The sequence below is a fragment of the Nicotiana tomentosiformis genome, chromosome 11, assembly GCF_000390325.3.
Source record: "Nicotiana tomentosiformis chromosome 11, ASM39032v3, whole genome shotgun sequence".
NCBI lineage: Eukaryota > Viridiplantae > Streptophyta > Magnoliopsida > Solanales > Solanaceae > Nicotiana > Nicotiana tomentosiformis.
In genome coordinates this window covers 103,410,543-103,424,022 of record NC_090822.1, presented here as the reverse complement: position 1 = coordinate 103,424,022, position 13,480 = coordinate 103,410,543, and the positions used below count along the sequence as shown (strand labels likewise).

Below are 13,480 nucleotides of genomic sequence, written 5' to 3'. Positions count from 1 at the left end.
TCGAAGAAATACAAGAATTATTCCTTATGTTCGGGATAGGTTTAAAATAGTCTTTTAAATATATTCCTCAAACATTTTTGGTCTTTTATGTTTTCAAATATTTAATATTCTGACTATTAGATTGACGTAAACGATGAATATTTAACTAGAAATATCAAGAAAGTCCCGTCAAATTTCAGAAATTACAACTCGAAAAACTACATTAAACATCATAAATAGAAAACAAAACAAATATTGCACCTCAAAAACTACATTAGACATCGAAAATAGAACAAAAATAGTATAAATTGAAACATAAATATTTCTTTTTCTCACAGTTTCTCTTAAATTTATCAACTATAGTTTGTTACTTTTGTCAAATTTAAAGAAAAAAAGAGACCTAAAATTATTATTTTTGACAAATTTTAAGGACCGAAATTGCTAGAGAATATTTAATGGACTATTTTTAACTTACCTAAAGATAAATACCATCGGGGACATACGATAAAATTGGAGATTAACACTTTGCACAACTTAAAACAAAACATCTTTCTCTTCTTTCTCTTCTCCATAATTTTCCTTTTGGTTTGCTTTGTAGCGAAGCGCAGCAGTGTTTAACTACCAAACACAAGAAATGCATTCGCCCCCTTACCAATACCAACTACCCGGTGCATCTGTGTCGACTTGACATCTTGAAGAAATTCATTATAGTGTCTGTGAAAAATCACTTCTTTTGTGCATAGAATCGAACACCTGGTGGGCAATAGCAAAAGGAGGACACCATGGATGGTAACTCAAAACTCTTTGCATTACCTACTTTTCTCTTCAACATTTTATTCTCTTTTTTTCATTTTCCCCTTTCCCCGAGCTTCATTTTGATTTTCTTAAGCCTAAAGAATGTCAATTGTTCAATAACTTAGAAATGTTGTCATGATTTTCCTGTGTCAGAGAAAATATTGGTGAAATAGTATTGTGGACACTTAAATGAAGATGAATTGTTGATGGAATATTAAGTAAAGAGTCATGTAAGAAATTAAAGATTGAAAGTAAGGAATCTAGTCACTAATCTGAATTAGAAATACAAGTCATGTCTTTGCATTTGATTCAACAACTTAAAATGCATTTTTGAATTTAACTGGCACTATTTGTACTTCGCATTTCACTTGATTGCAGATATTTCTATTTCTTGGTCCGTATAGTTATTTTTTGGATTACATATATTCTTTTTCCTCATTTTCACCATACTTCACTGAGCGTGAGCTTTAGTGGTGTGTAAAGCTCCAACTGACACTATGTGCTCTTCCGTTTTTTGCCTTTGAAAACACTGTTTTAAGGGGGGATGTGGGGGAGGATCAAAGAGAAAATGGACCCTTTTTATAGAACTGCAGCCTGAGCTTCTGAGACTCATCATTACTTGCACTTTGCATTTGCTGAACTACATTGTGGAAGATGCAGTGCTAAGGAATAGTAGTTCGACTTATGTTTCTATTTGTTGTGTGTTTTTGTTATTTAGTTGATTCACAGCAGACTATGGAGGAAACTATCCTGGTGGGTGATGATCTGATGATGGGCCCGCCATCGCCTCTCATTCCACCTGAGATAGCGTCTCATGTACTCGAAGGTGTTGATCTCTGTGACGGAATCTTGAGGAATCTGTTCCTTTGTATGTCTACCTTTCCTCAAATAGCCCTTTTCGGTTCATGTGGTTTATAATGCTCATCAATCAAGGCTTTGTTTTTTAGGCTTACAAATCAATGATATTGAGCCATTCTGTCAGGATGAGATTGCTTTGTATCGGCAATGTGCAGAGAGAAGGGTGAGAATGATAACAACTGGATTAAATTTTTTTAACATTTTTGCTCATATAATTTTGATTTTCATGTACTTTAAATGAGGTTTTTGGTTGATTGAACAACTAATTTTATATCTGCAGTTTAATGTGAAGTCCTCATGTGTAGGATAAGGAGCTTAGGCAACGCCTTCAAGATAGCGAACAGAAATTAGGATTGTCAATGCCTCTAGATCAAGCAAAAGAACGAGCCACTCAACTAGAATCAGAAGTCACATTACTGGAGAGGTATGTTAGAGTAAAGATTAGTAATGATATTGATGAATCTGTCTTTTCCTTAGCTATGACTCATTAAATGTTTAGTCAATGGAAAAACTATCAAAAAAATGTTTAGTCAATAGAAACTTCCCGGCTATCTCTTAGAATCAATTGCAACTCCTTTGCATGATATTACCATTACCTGTGCAGTTTATTTGTGTATGAGCCTTGGTATGTAAAATGCTTAGTTTAAGTAGTCTCAATCTATTATTTTAGATGAAAATACACCAATAGTAGTATTGCTTTCGAGGAGTCTGGCCTGACCTTTGATTTAAAAATTGTGTTTGTCTGTAGAACAATATAAACATGCTTTACTCATTCACTCATTCATTATGTTTGAACTGATAAAGATGGACTATATCTCAATATTGGTTTGTCTTCATATTCACCGACTAATGAAGCTAGTTCTGTTCGTAAACAAGTTGCTGGTTATGTATATTAGTGAAGTAGGTTTAGCTTCGTTATCATCAAGTGCATGTTGTTACGATAAAATGTAGTACTGACACAGTTTTAGTGAGAGCAAGAAGTGCTTTCCATATTATTCACTTCCCTTCTCATTATCAGTCATGTCTGTCTTTGCTTTTGATATATTCTCTTCTAATTGCAAATGTATCATCCTCAATCTCAAGGCGATAGCTTATATTGTACATTTTGAATTCATAATTTAAGCTCTATGCAGTATTTTAAAAGATGGAAGCAAAGGGCGGGGCATGTTACCTATCATGGGATGGATGCAAGCCCTACAATTTTTTTAAAAATCTTTTTTAAAAATAAAAATAACATTTAAAACATTGGAATTTAAAAAATATAGAAAATTACTAAAATGCAAAAAATTCAAAATAAAAAAGTAACAAAATCCTTTTAAACTAGTGAAGCATAAAAATATATGTACGTGATTATATTCTTAGTCATCAAATCCGTAATTATAGAATATTGGTGTACAAGGAAGATAATTTAAGAGGTAAAGCGTGCATGCATTTTTGGACATACAGGGCAAACAACCCAAAGGCTTAAAGGTGCATGAACATATTTCTCATATGTAGAGGTGTTAGCCCTATGAGACTTTAGTTCCCATTAGAGATGGCAGTGGGGCTGGGCGGGGCGGTTGCGGTGCGGGTTTAAGTTTAACCCGCAAAACTTCAACCCGCCCCGCCCTGCCCCGCACATGTTCCTGCATAGCAATTTTTTTTGTTTTCAACCCGCCCCGCCCCGCCCCACCTAACGAAAAACTTCCGTTTTCTTCTATACGCTCTTTGTGAGCAAGTTCGTTTGAAAGTTTTTGTTCTCTGTACCTTTAATTTACTGAAGTTTGTTTATTTAAGTCAGTTAGTAAATCTTTTCATTTGTTAAATGTTCGTTGAAATTTTCTTTTAGTTCTGTTAATTATATATTATTATTATTTAGTCTTAAATAAATTCATACTTCCAGGTTGGCTACTGGATTAACTTTGTTTCTTGTCATTATTATTTTATTTAACATGAGCAAATTTATTTCAAAAAGACAAAAAGGGAAAAAACATGAATGAGAAAAGAAAAAAGAAAAGAGGAAAGGAAGAATCAGATTTTTCCAGTTAATAATAACCACAACCTTAAAATATTAAACATACAAAATCTCTTTTTAGGAAAAACTATAAGAAGAAATGCTCCAACAGTATGTACAGTGAGTGAAAAGTTTGCTTGAAACTTACGAACTCGCCTCACATGATTATCAACCCGCAACCGCCCCGCAACCGCTTTTAGTTTTTAAAAGAATGTTCAAACCCGCACCCGCACCCGCACCCGCACCCGCACCGCACCGCATTTATCCGCACCCGCATGATCTCAAACCCGCACCGCCCCGCACCCGTACCGCCCCATTGTCATCCCTGGTTCCCATGGTTACCTCGAGGCGTTTAGAGGTTGCCTTGAACTTAGGCCAATTCCTGTGGTTGCCAATTTGCCTTTTATAAAATTACTCATCTCCAATCTGTTACCCTCTTCCGGAGTTCCGGTGGGACAGTCATCATTATCTTGCAGGCATATTCTACTTATAAATTAGGGATATGTCCTTTTCTTTAGTTCCAAATTTTGAAGTCACTAATACTTCAATGACCCTGAAGGCACATCTTTTTTTAATTGTGGAATGTTCAAAGGGTTATAAGAAAGGCTATATCTGTTCTGGTAATGGTGCCAATGTTCTTTCTTGTGATTGTCTTGTTCTCTAGTTGAAACCATTATCAGGATGCTGTGCCAAAAAAAAAAAAAAAACATAAGTTGGAATGCGGAGTTTACTCTTTTGTCTATAGCATTTGATGTGAAGTAATATACAATAAATAGTCTGCGACATGTCTTCTTTTCTTCTAGGCGCTTGATTTTGGCAAGTGGAGCTGAAGGTATGGATGGTTTTCGGCAGCGATGGAGTCTACATGGTCGCCTAACTGATACCAAGTATGATATCGTAACTGATTTTTCTGTTAGCTATTTGCATAGCCCCTTCCTTGGCAATTGGCAAGTGGTGCTGTTGGTTCCACTTGTTTCACAAGGTAAAACTAAGAATGCCATTATTTTTGGTATAAAACTGTAATTTGGTGAAACCTTAAATTTGATAATAAGTATGTTTAGATTTAGTCCATCATCTAATTTATTCACTTTTGCATGTGCTACAATCAGTTTTGCTATATCTATGGATTATTTGAGAGTATATCCTCTGCCAATTAAGGATGCAGCTACAAAATATTGACAATTTAAACTGCTAATATATGTACAAGCTGGACTTGGTTTGTAAATCTGTCTTAAGCTTGAACCTCGGTTGACTACCCTCAAACCTACTACTAGGTCTTGACAAAGCAGAGTTAAGCTTGAGTATTTGCCGCCAGTCCCTAGTGGCTGATGTTGTCCTTGCCACGTAAAGCAATGTGTTCATGGGAAATTTATCCCCATTGGTAATCATAAAGCTCTTCTTGCGTTTAAGACTTACTATCTTCTTTTTTATTGTACAATTATTCAACTAAAAAGTGAAATCTTGGGAGAACCTCTGGAAGAGCATTGATGACAAAGAAGAAAAAAGGAATTCCATATGCAAACAGTCGTTCCATTAATTACTACACATACCGTACTTTCTTTGTAGCACCTTGTTATAAGGTTTAATCCTCGTGCAGGAAAAGGCTGGAGGCCCTGAAGGGGGGAATGGAGAACAGGAAGAAGGATGAGCCAGCTGAAAGTGAACCTACCAAGAAAAGATGGTTCTTCTGGTGAAAACAATGCTTACATGGTCGTTTATATTACTGCCATCGCATTCAATAATTTTTTATGTTAAACCTCTTTTCGATCGCATTTTGTTCCTTTCTTGCTCCTTGTTTCCATCCTTTTTTTGAGAAGGGGAATTTGACCTTTTTTTACTGGTAAAGAACCCCACGCTTAAATATGTATACTCAAGTCCTTTACCATTTCAAATCCAAAAAAACAAAAATGTATACTCAAGTCAGATAGTGCAGCAATGAAGTAGCTCATGTTTTAGTGTTAGAAGTGTGTTCGTAGAGGACTTTGTTTCCATGACTTTGATTCATACTATGGAGAGGATAGTTTGTACTTACCTCCTTGTTTTTTTCCCCCTTATTTGATGTATAGATTGTTACTAGCAACTGGCAAGAACATTCGCCAACAAAAGCAAATGTTGTATGGTTTCCTAGGTTTGAAAGCTTTTTATTATCCTATTATTGTCTTATTCTTTAAATTTATTACCGTTTTCTTTTATTTGGGCTATCTTTACTACTTTTGCTGGCATTACTTTTTCTTTCCTTTCTATAGTATTTTCATCATAACTTTTTACTCATGTTTTTTTCCAACCGATTTTGAAAACAAGATTTTTTGATTTCCCGTTAATCGTATTGACTGACCCGGACCCCGTACCTGTCTCCGATGAAAGTCTTTTCTTGAACTGAGAGTCTATTGGAAATAGCTTCTACCTCTCACAAAGTTGGGGTAAGTTCTACGTACACCTCACCCTCCTCGAAATATATAGACTATGAAAGATAGCCTGATTCAGTAAACCTTTTTATCACTAAATAACAAGTTCAGTTGTTCAGTAAAGCCAAAAAGTACATACATCCCCTTGGGCAGAGGGAAAAAGGAGATAACGAAACATAAGTGTTAAATTACAAGTTTATGCTTCTACAGTATTTCTTCCACTACTCGGTAGTCCATTCTGTTTTCAACTTTAATCAAAAGCATATCTAGCTAAACTAAGATACCGCTGGTTCCTTGTCAAGTGCAAAGTTTGAGATTCAAATCATTATTCGCATAACTACATAAATAATCCCCATGAGTGATGTACGCTTCGAAAAAGGATGACTATTTACATTTCACTACTCTTGCAATACGAATATATACAGCTTTACTCTTGTAAAAGATGGCTAATTGGTGCCTCCAAATAAGCAATTATATGTATGCAACAGAGTCATCAATTTTCTACCAAACCAGTAAAATCTGAAATCTGGAATCTGGTATGGGATATTGTATGCAACGTTTACTTATCCATCTTTCCTCTCCGAAAAAGGGAGCAGCTGTAGAGGTAACTGGCACTTCTCCAGTGCTAGCAGTCCTTGGGGGCATTATACCAGATTGACTATCCAGCCAAAAAGTAATTACCGAAGCCCATGTAGACAGCTGAATTTCTAAAACCGATCAGCTCCCATGTCATGGACTCCTAGAATTGTCTATCAAAAAAAATTACATCTTGTTTTGGACCCCATGAGCCACCCTCGGACCATGCAGAACAGCCAGCAAATGTTGAGATCTCAAACAATTTATCGCTGATAATGAGGTGAAACTATCTGATACCTGTAGGCTGTGGTTATCTGGCTTCCAAAATCCAAGAAGTGCACTCTTGGAGTAATTGAAACTTTTGATTTACAGCTATGTTGAAGAAGACTTGTATTTTATTGCAGAACTCTGAGACACCTTCCTTGCAGCTAAATGATCCGGCACAAGTACAGTGGTCTGCTAAATGTGCAGCTTTAATCTGGTGGCATTTTAGGCATACCAGATCTTGAAGATGGTATAGCCTCTCTCTCTGTCGCACAATTTGAATAAGAGCATTTTCCATTGCTTCACGATCATAAGGTTGCCCACATTGGGGCACAGCACAACACCACTCCTGAGAAATCAAAGCTCTGTCTCGACACAGGTCAAGGTCTCTGCAGTCGTTGCAGTAACTGAAAGTAACAGATAATGGAAATAAGAAACCAACTAATATCCTGAAGATTCTATAGTAGACAACCAACTAATATCCTGAAGATTCTAGAGTAGACAAAGTCCAGTAGTGGCGGATACTGCCATCCTTTCTCTTTTCAGACGAAAGTAACACCTATTTCCCCTACATTTACCTGCAAATGACATTTGGAAGGGTATACGACACAGAGAGACCATGAAATTCTGCTTCTGGAGCGAATTCCCTCACACGAACAAGTTTTAATAGATTTCTCCTCATGATCTGCACAAAGGAAAGTAATAAAAACTTATCAACGGCATGCTGCAATGAAATGTTATTCTTGCTGAAGAATCATACTAGTGAATATCCAACTTATGTTTAGCGGTTTATCCCCATAATTAACACACCATTACAATCTATTTTAGCGCTCCACATTTCAATGGATATCACTAAATAATCTAGCATGATATGATGCGCCAAAGTGATCATAGTTTTTCAAATCAGAATCTCCAAGTTCTAAGGAGCCAACAAAATAGGAGATGAAAACATTAGCAAAACACACTGGTTTATTGGAAGGAAAGATGATGTATTCAGTGAAAGGGAAACTAGAAAAAGCCATCAGACAGAAGTAGAGACTGCATGATGCAAGACAAAAATCATTTCTACTAGTTATAACCAATGAAAGCATAGGTAAATGAGAAGGGGTCCTTCGCATTTACAAAAAATTTCATTTTGGGGGCAACATAAGGGGAAAAAGACAAGAAGAAGGCAGCAAGCACATAGACCAAAACATAGGAGCCTTGGAAGTTTTGCGTCGTTGCTAAAAGAGAATAACTCAGCTAATTTTGGCAGGTTTGTCACGATATCAATGCATAGGTGCTTACAAGCCTAAATAATATCAATGCATAGGTGCTTACAAGCCTAAATAACAAGCATTAAGAGCCAGAACACATTAATTAAAAGCCCAAGGAGGCTGGATAGACAAGAGACAGGTCAGTCCTTTTAGCAAATGATGCATAGGTATCACTAGTGCATATTTCTTTCATTAGAAAGAAAAGGAAAGCTCGAAAACATTTAATACCAGAACTTCATGCTGCACATTCTGGTCAAGGGCCAAAACTGCACAGACATGCTTAATGAACTCTAAAGCTGGATCCCCCTTCTGGACATGGGTATAAGATTGTGAGTTTGCATCTGATGTCTCCTGAGTCTTCTGGGAGTTGGTCATCGCTTTCATTTGAAGATTAGGGTCACAAACAATTTTCAGAAGTTTGTCAGTGAAGTAAGTTCGGATCTGCGGGCAGAATTTTCTAAAGTTTAGTTCTCACGCTTTAAAGAACCAAGCACAAAATAATGATAAAGGATGCCTACAAATGAGTCATAGCAGATACCTTCTTCTTTAGATCTTCCGCCATTTGCAAATCAAATGTTTCAGCAAGTGCAGCAGTGATTGATGGTGTACATAAATCACCAATGCTACTAGATGCTCGATGTGTAGCTTGTTCTTGTGCGAATTTCCATGGAATAAACATAAATTCCGAAACAATCAAAATGAAGTGATCCTGCATGAAAGTCCAGCAGAGATTCATAAGGCAGAACACCTCATCAAGGACACCCGAGGATCAACTGTATATTGTTGTACTATGGTGCATCCAAGTTAATTGACACTTCTAACAACGGTAGGTCCACTTGTACCTTGTTGCATCTTCATGTAACGAAAGCAAAATTCCAGTATAATTACTAGCTGCGGGAAATACCTGAGTTGCCTTCGGTAAATTTTCTGCAATGTTCCAGCTTGACACAATGTCGACTTGTGATTCACCACACACGCTTTCTTCACCTGGTTCTGAGTTAACTTCTAAAGGCCCATCACTAAGTCTAGCTTGTATTCCCCCATAATTGTACTATATAAAAGGGAAATGGTAAGACAAAGAAATTAAACAAATGAGTAAAGAAAGAAAATATCTGTTGTCAGGACCATTAAATGAGCATGAGCTTTCAACCTCTTTACCCAGAATAATGAATACTCCATGAGGCAAGCAACCCAACTCTTTCCAATCCTATTTACAAATGGATTCTACCTACTAATCTGGTGTATTGCAATTTCATTCAGATTACACTTGGGCAATCATATATAACATTCATTTGGGTTGGAAAAAAAATACCAAAGTCATTTCCCATCATAAAGAAGCCTGGCTAGGGCATTAATAGTTAGCATAAAACTACTGTCAAGAGATTTCTAGGCATCAAATTCATCACCATAAACTCAAAAACAGGGATTCAGGGAAATTCTTGATCTGAAGGGAAATTTGACAACCATTAAGTTACAGCAAGAGATTCAGAACATGAGCAGTTCTAATAGTAATCCAAAATTTGTAAAGCATGCATCAGCATTGACTTAAACACATCAAAAGGATATTATTGTGATTTCATATGCATAAATCTGTTCCTTGGAGAAATGAAGGAAAAGATAACAGAGCCAAAATATTAATAACAAGAAAAAGAAAAGTAAACTGCAATAGCTAACCTGATCCATGAAAAGCAATGAGTGCCAAAACTGCAAGGGCTCAAGTTCAATCCACTCAAACAATTCTCTGCAGATACACAAGAATAAGGGGAGAAAGCCAAAAGTAACTAAATGTGTTGGAGGAAAAATCTTCAGATTCAAGCCAAAAGTAACTAAATGTGTTGGAGGAAAAATCTTCAGATTCAAGAGATAGACTGACCTATTTTGTACTGTTTTAATAACACTATCACAGTAGGCTTTGGCTGCAGATACATCTGACTTTCCAGTGTCAATTATAATTTTTGAGAAGCTGGCAAACACAATAGCAGCACCCAATTTTCGGAGTTCAGCCACAAGCAATGCAAACATCTTTTGCATAACCTGCCAATTATGAAAATATTAAAACAACAGTTTTGATGAGTGCAAAGAAATGGAGAAACTACATGTGAATGAATCATCATGCAGGAACACATTCTAGGGAAATAGATCTCATGAGTGTCTTACATTTTCTGTAAGGCATTTGTTTAGGAGTTGGAGAAAAGATTCTCCCAGTACTAGTAACAAGAAGGAATGTCATGCATCTTGACTTCCAAATAGAACTCTTTATGTTTCTTTTTTAGACAACCCAGGAGTTTATTAATTACAAAAATTACCTTGTGAAGCATACTGTGGAGAGCTGGGTCATGTAGTCTAGACCGGGGGCTGTAATAGTTAGAAAAAGATGCAGCATTAGCAATCAAATACGACAAAAACAGAGGTGAAAGAAGCAAGGTTGTTACAACCTGCAGAGCCATCGATACAAATGTTGCAGCATTGCATCAGCAAATATGTTTCCTGATGTTACTGCATCCGTAAGGCACCTCTGGATCAACTGTTTGAGTACACGAAATGCAGGTGCACAGGAGGTCGTTGCGTCAAAGCAGTAATTATCATTAGTAAAATTCGTGGTAGAGTTCAAGTCCTGGTCCAATCCAAACAAAGTGCCTCCTTCCATTTCGTTTACTTGGTTGCTTTTCAGAAGAGCATCAACGGCCAGATGATGAATCTGAAGACAATAGCAGACATAAGGAGAATTTTCTAAAAGTCATAATAGGATTACCTTTGTGTATTGGGTATTTTTGCCAAGACATAAAATGGAAAGAAGTAACTGGATGAAAACTGGTGGAAATGTAGACCTTCAGCTCAACAGTAACTTTTCTATATGCACCCGGGTAAGTAAGAACCGGTTGATTGACCTGCTTTCAGAAAGCACAAGATAGCTTAAAATGTGCTCAAGGAAAATGGCAGAACACTAGAAATTCTCTTCTATAACCAATGAGAAAAATAAACAAAGCAGATATTATTATAAAAGAAGTTGATATGTAAAGCTGACCTCATCCATAAAAGACGATGCTTCATCATTTACGCCTCCCAAGTCAGGGATGCCATTATCAGATATCCACAAGACCTGTGAGAATCAACAAAATTTATATAATCCTGTAAAGGATATCTAAAAAAGATATTTATGATGCATATAGAAAACTTAAGTTGCTGAGAGTTTCAATCAAAATTCGTGCTAGCAAAAGTACAAGATGAGGGAAACATAGGCAACTGAAATTTAAAAAAGCTAGTCATGAAGGTGGATATCTTAGCACTATATATAATCAGAAAGATTAAACTCGTCATCAAGTAAAGAAATAGCATGCAATATAAATGAGACAACCTGTTGCTGATCACGCAGTGCTCTAGAAAAGAAGATATCCGCTGTATGCATGAGCCAATCAACATCAAAATTCCCTATGGGAACCTGCAGAATGAGGCAATTGGAAACGTTAACGTTCAGAACTTTTTTGATTAGGCTATACTGGCAAGGAGACAGTAAGAAAGAAATTACATGGGCATATCTTGAGAGAGTGATCCTTTCATTTAACCACTGGGAGGATGTAACACATCGCTGCATTCCAATCTTTGCTGCAACATTTTGCCAGCCTAGTGCCTGAAAAGGAGAATTTTTCATTGTTTCATTGAATATAGTTAAGATAAACAAAGCAATTTCTCCTTCTTAATCAGGTACTATCAGCAGTAGTTGAACCTGATATTGGCTATCCCGAGCATTACAAGGGATACTGATGCAAGGAAAATCATCCAAAGCTCGTATACCAGACTTCAGCGAATGGGCATTCAGGCACTCAATCATGGCAACTGCAGGCCCATGATGCCTGTATGTCAACCAACCGATTAACATAAGAAGCTTACAAAATGGTATGAAACTAAATATAAACTAAATGCTCTAGAAAAGCTGAACCTCTCCTGAAGGTTCGAGTTCAATACTTTTAAGCTAAGTTGCTAGGACAGGGGTGCGGGTGTCCCACACGGGTGGGGATCTAGAGGTCAGATCCTTCGAGATGTAAATTATAAGATTCGAGGATACGGATCCTAGTAAAAATATCTCTAAATTATGAGAAATTTTGTGGAATACTTACGTATAACTTGGAAAGTGTGGATTTCTTTTTATTCTCAAGTTAGAGATAAGTAATGAATTGATTTCCTAGACAAGATATGCTATTTTCTTCAAATTTACCCTAGTTTTGGTTATTATTTCGGGAATTAAATTGTATCTCGTCCCGAATTTTTTTGTCCGTCGTGGTCAAAGTATCCCAAATTATTTGACCAGATCTGGTACGAATCTCATACCCACAATCATACTAGTGTCGTGTCGACACAGATGCGGCACCTAAACTGCCGTGTCGGAGCAACTTAGCTTTTAAGATAGGAAAACACAGAGAAACATAAATTTTTATAATTCTAAAAATATGTCATTAGTCTTGAGATGCCATCAATATCCAAAGAAGTACAACATGTTACAGGCGAATCTCTCTCTCTCATGGTAGTGTGTTCTTATTGTTCCTGCTAAGTTCATAAACATGTTTACCAATGAGGAATTTGGTGATAAATGCTTCTATTAGCCAAAAACAAGCTAATCAAATTCAATATGTTCAGTAAAGTAGCTTACACTTGTTAGGGCGTCCAACATTGGTTGACGGGATGGATTGTAGTATCCTTATATGCTATTGGGCAATTCTTACCTCATGAGCTAACTTTTGGGCTTGAGTTAAGCCCAGCGTCTATTTGCTTAACATGGTATCGGAGCAAGACCCACCTCTGTTCTTGGTTGATTCAATGTTGGGCCCAGATAATATGTTATTCATGCTTCAGATGTCCAGTCATGAGCATGGGAGTTAGAGTATCCGGCATTGGTTGAGGAAATGGGTTGTTGTCTTCTTGTATGGTCTTAGGTAATCATCACCTCATGAACTACCTTTTGGGGTTGAGTTACGGCCAACGTCCATTTTCTTAGCAAAAACAATATTATGCAGTATAAGAGATGGTTCAACATATGCACAACCAGGCCATTAAGGATTCTAGAAGATACTATGTGTGAGAAAGCACGAGAGAAAATATGTTATTGATATTGGATGATAAATACAATACAAGAGGTCCCTATTTATAGCTATACACTACAAGGAGATATTACTCCTCTTCCAATGCGGGACAAGACTACACTATACATATCTGTAAACTAACACTCCCCCTTAAGCCGGTGCATACACATCATATGTACCGAGCTTGTTACACATGTAGCTAATACGAGAACCAGTAAAAGACTTAGTGAAAATATCTGCTAGTTGATCATTCGACTTTACAAACTTTGTAACAGTATC

General features: G+C 36.7%; 2 protein-coding genes across 2 annotated transcripts in view; one reads left to right on the top strand and one right to left on the bottom strand.

Moving 5' to 3' along the window:
- Window positions 1-493: 493 nt before the first annotated feature.
- LOC104119615 (uncharacterized) lies at window positions 494-5,777 on the top strand. Its single transcript, XM_009631173.4, has 6 exons — window positions 494-768; window positions 1,493-1,642; window positions 1,722-1,795; window positions 1,938-2,056; window positions 4,429-4,512; window positions 5,223-5,777. The coding sequence occupies exons 1-6, from the start codon at window positions 762-764 to the stop codon at window positions 5,317-5,319; spliced, it is 531 nt and encodes a 176-aa protein (XP_009629468.1). The 5' UTR covers window positions 494-761; the 3' UTR covers window positions 5,320-5,777.
- A 385-nt stretch (window positions 5,778-6,162) lies between these two features.
- The window catches only part of LOC104119602 (DNA polymerase epsilon catalytic subunit A), a 47,800-nt gene continuing 40,482 nt past the window's right edge, over window positions 6,163-13,480 (bottom strand). Inside the window, exons 36-49 of the mRNA XM_009631154.4 lie at window positions 11,851-11,977; window positions 11,653-11,754; window positions 11,482-11,565; window positions 11,152-11,226; window positions 10,955-11,014; window positions 10,562-10,824; window positions 10,433-10,481; window positions 10,000-10,160; window positions 9,801-9,867; window positions 9,031-9,177; window positions 8,665-8,835; window positions 8,355-8,567; window positions 7,449-7,555; window positions 6,163-7,277 (exon numbers count right to left, since the gene is read on the bottom strand). Coding sequence (XP_009629449.1) covers window positions 6,917-7,277; window positions 7,449-7,555; window positions 8,355-8,567; window positions 8,665-8,835; window positions 9,031-9,177; window positions 9,801-9,867; window positions 10,000-10,160; window positions 10,433-10,481; window positions 10,562-10,824; window positions 10,955-11,014; window positions 11,152-11,226; window positions 11,482-11,565; window positions 11,653-11,754; window positions 11,851-11,977 — 1,987 coding nt within the window. The 3' untranslated portion in view covers window positions 6,163-6,916. The remainder of the gene's footprint in view (window positions 7,278-7,448; window positions 7,556-8,354; window positions 8,568-8,664; window positions 8,836-9,030; window positions 9,178-9,800; window positions 9,868-9,999; window positions 10,161-10,432; window positions 10,482-10,561; window positions 10,825-10,954; window positions 11,015-11,151; window positions 11,227-11,481; window positions 11,566-11,652; window positions 11,755-11,850; window positions 11,978-13,480) is intronic.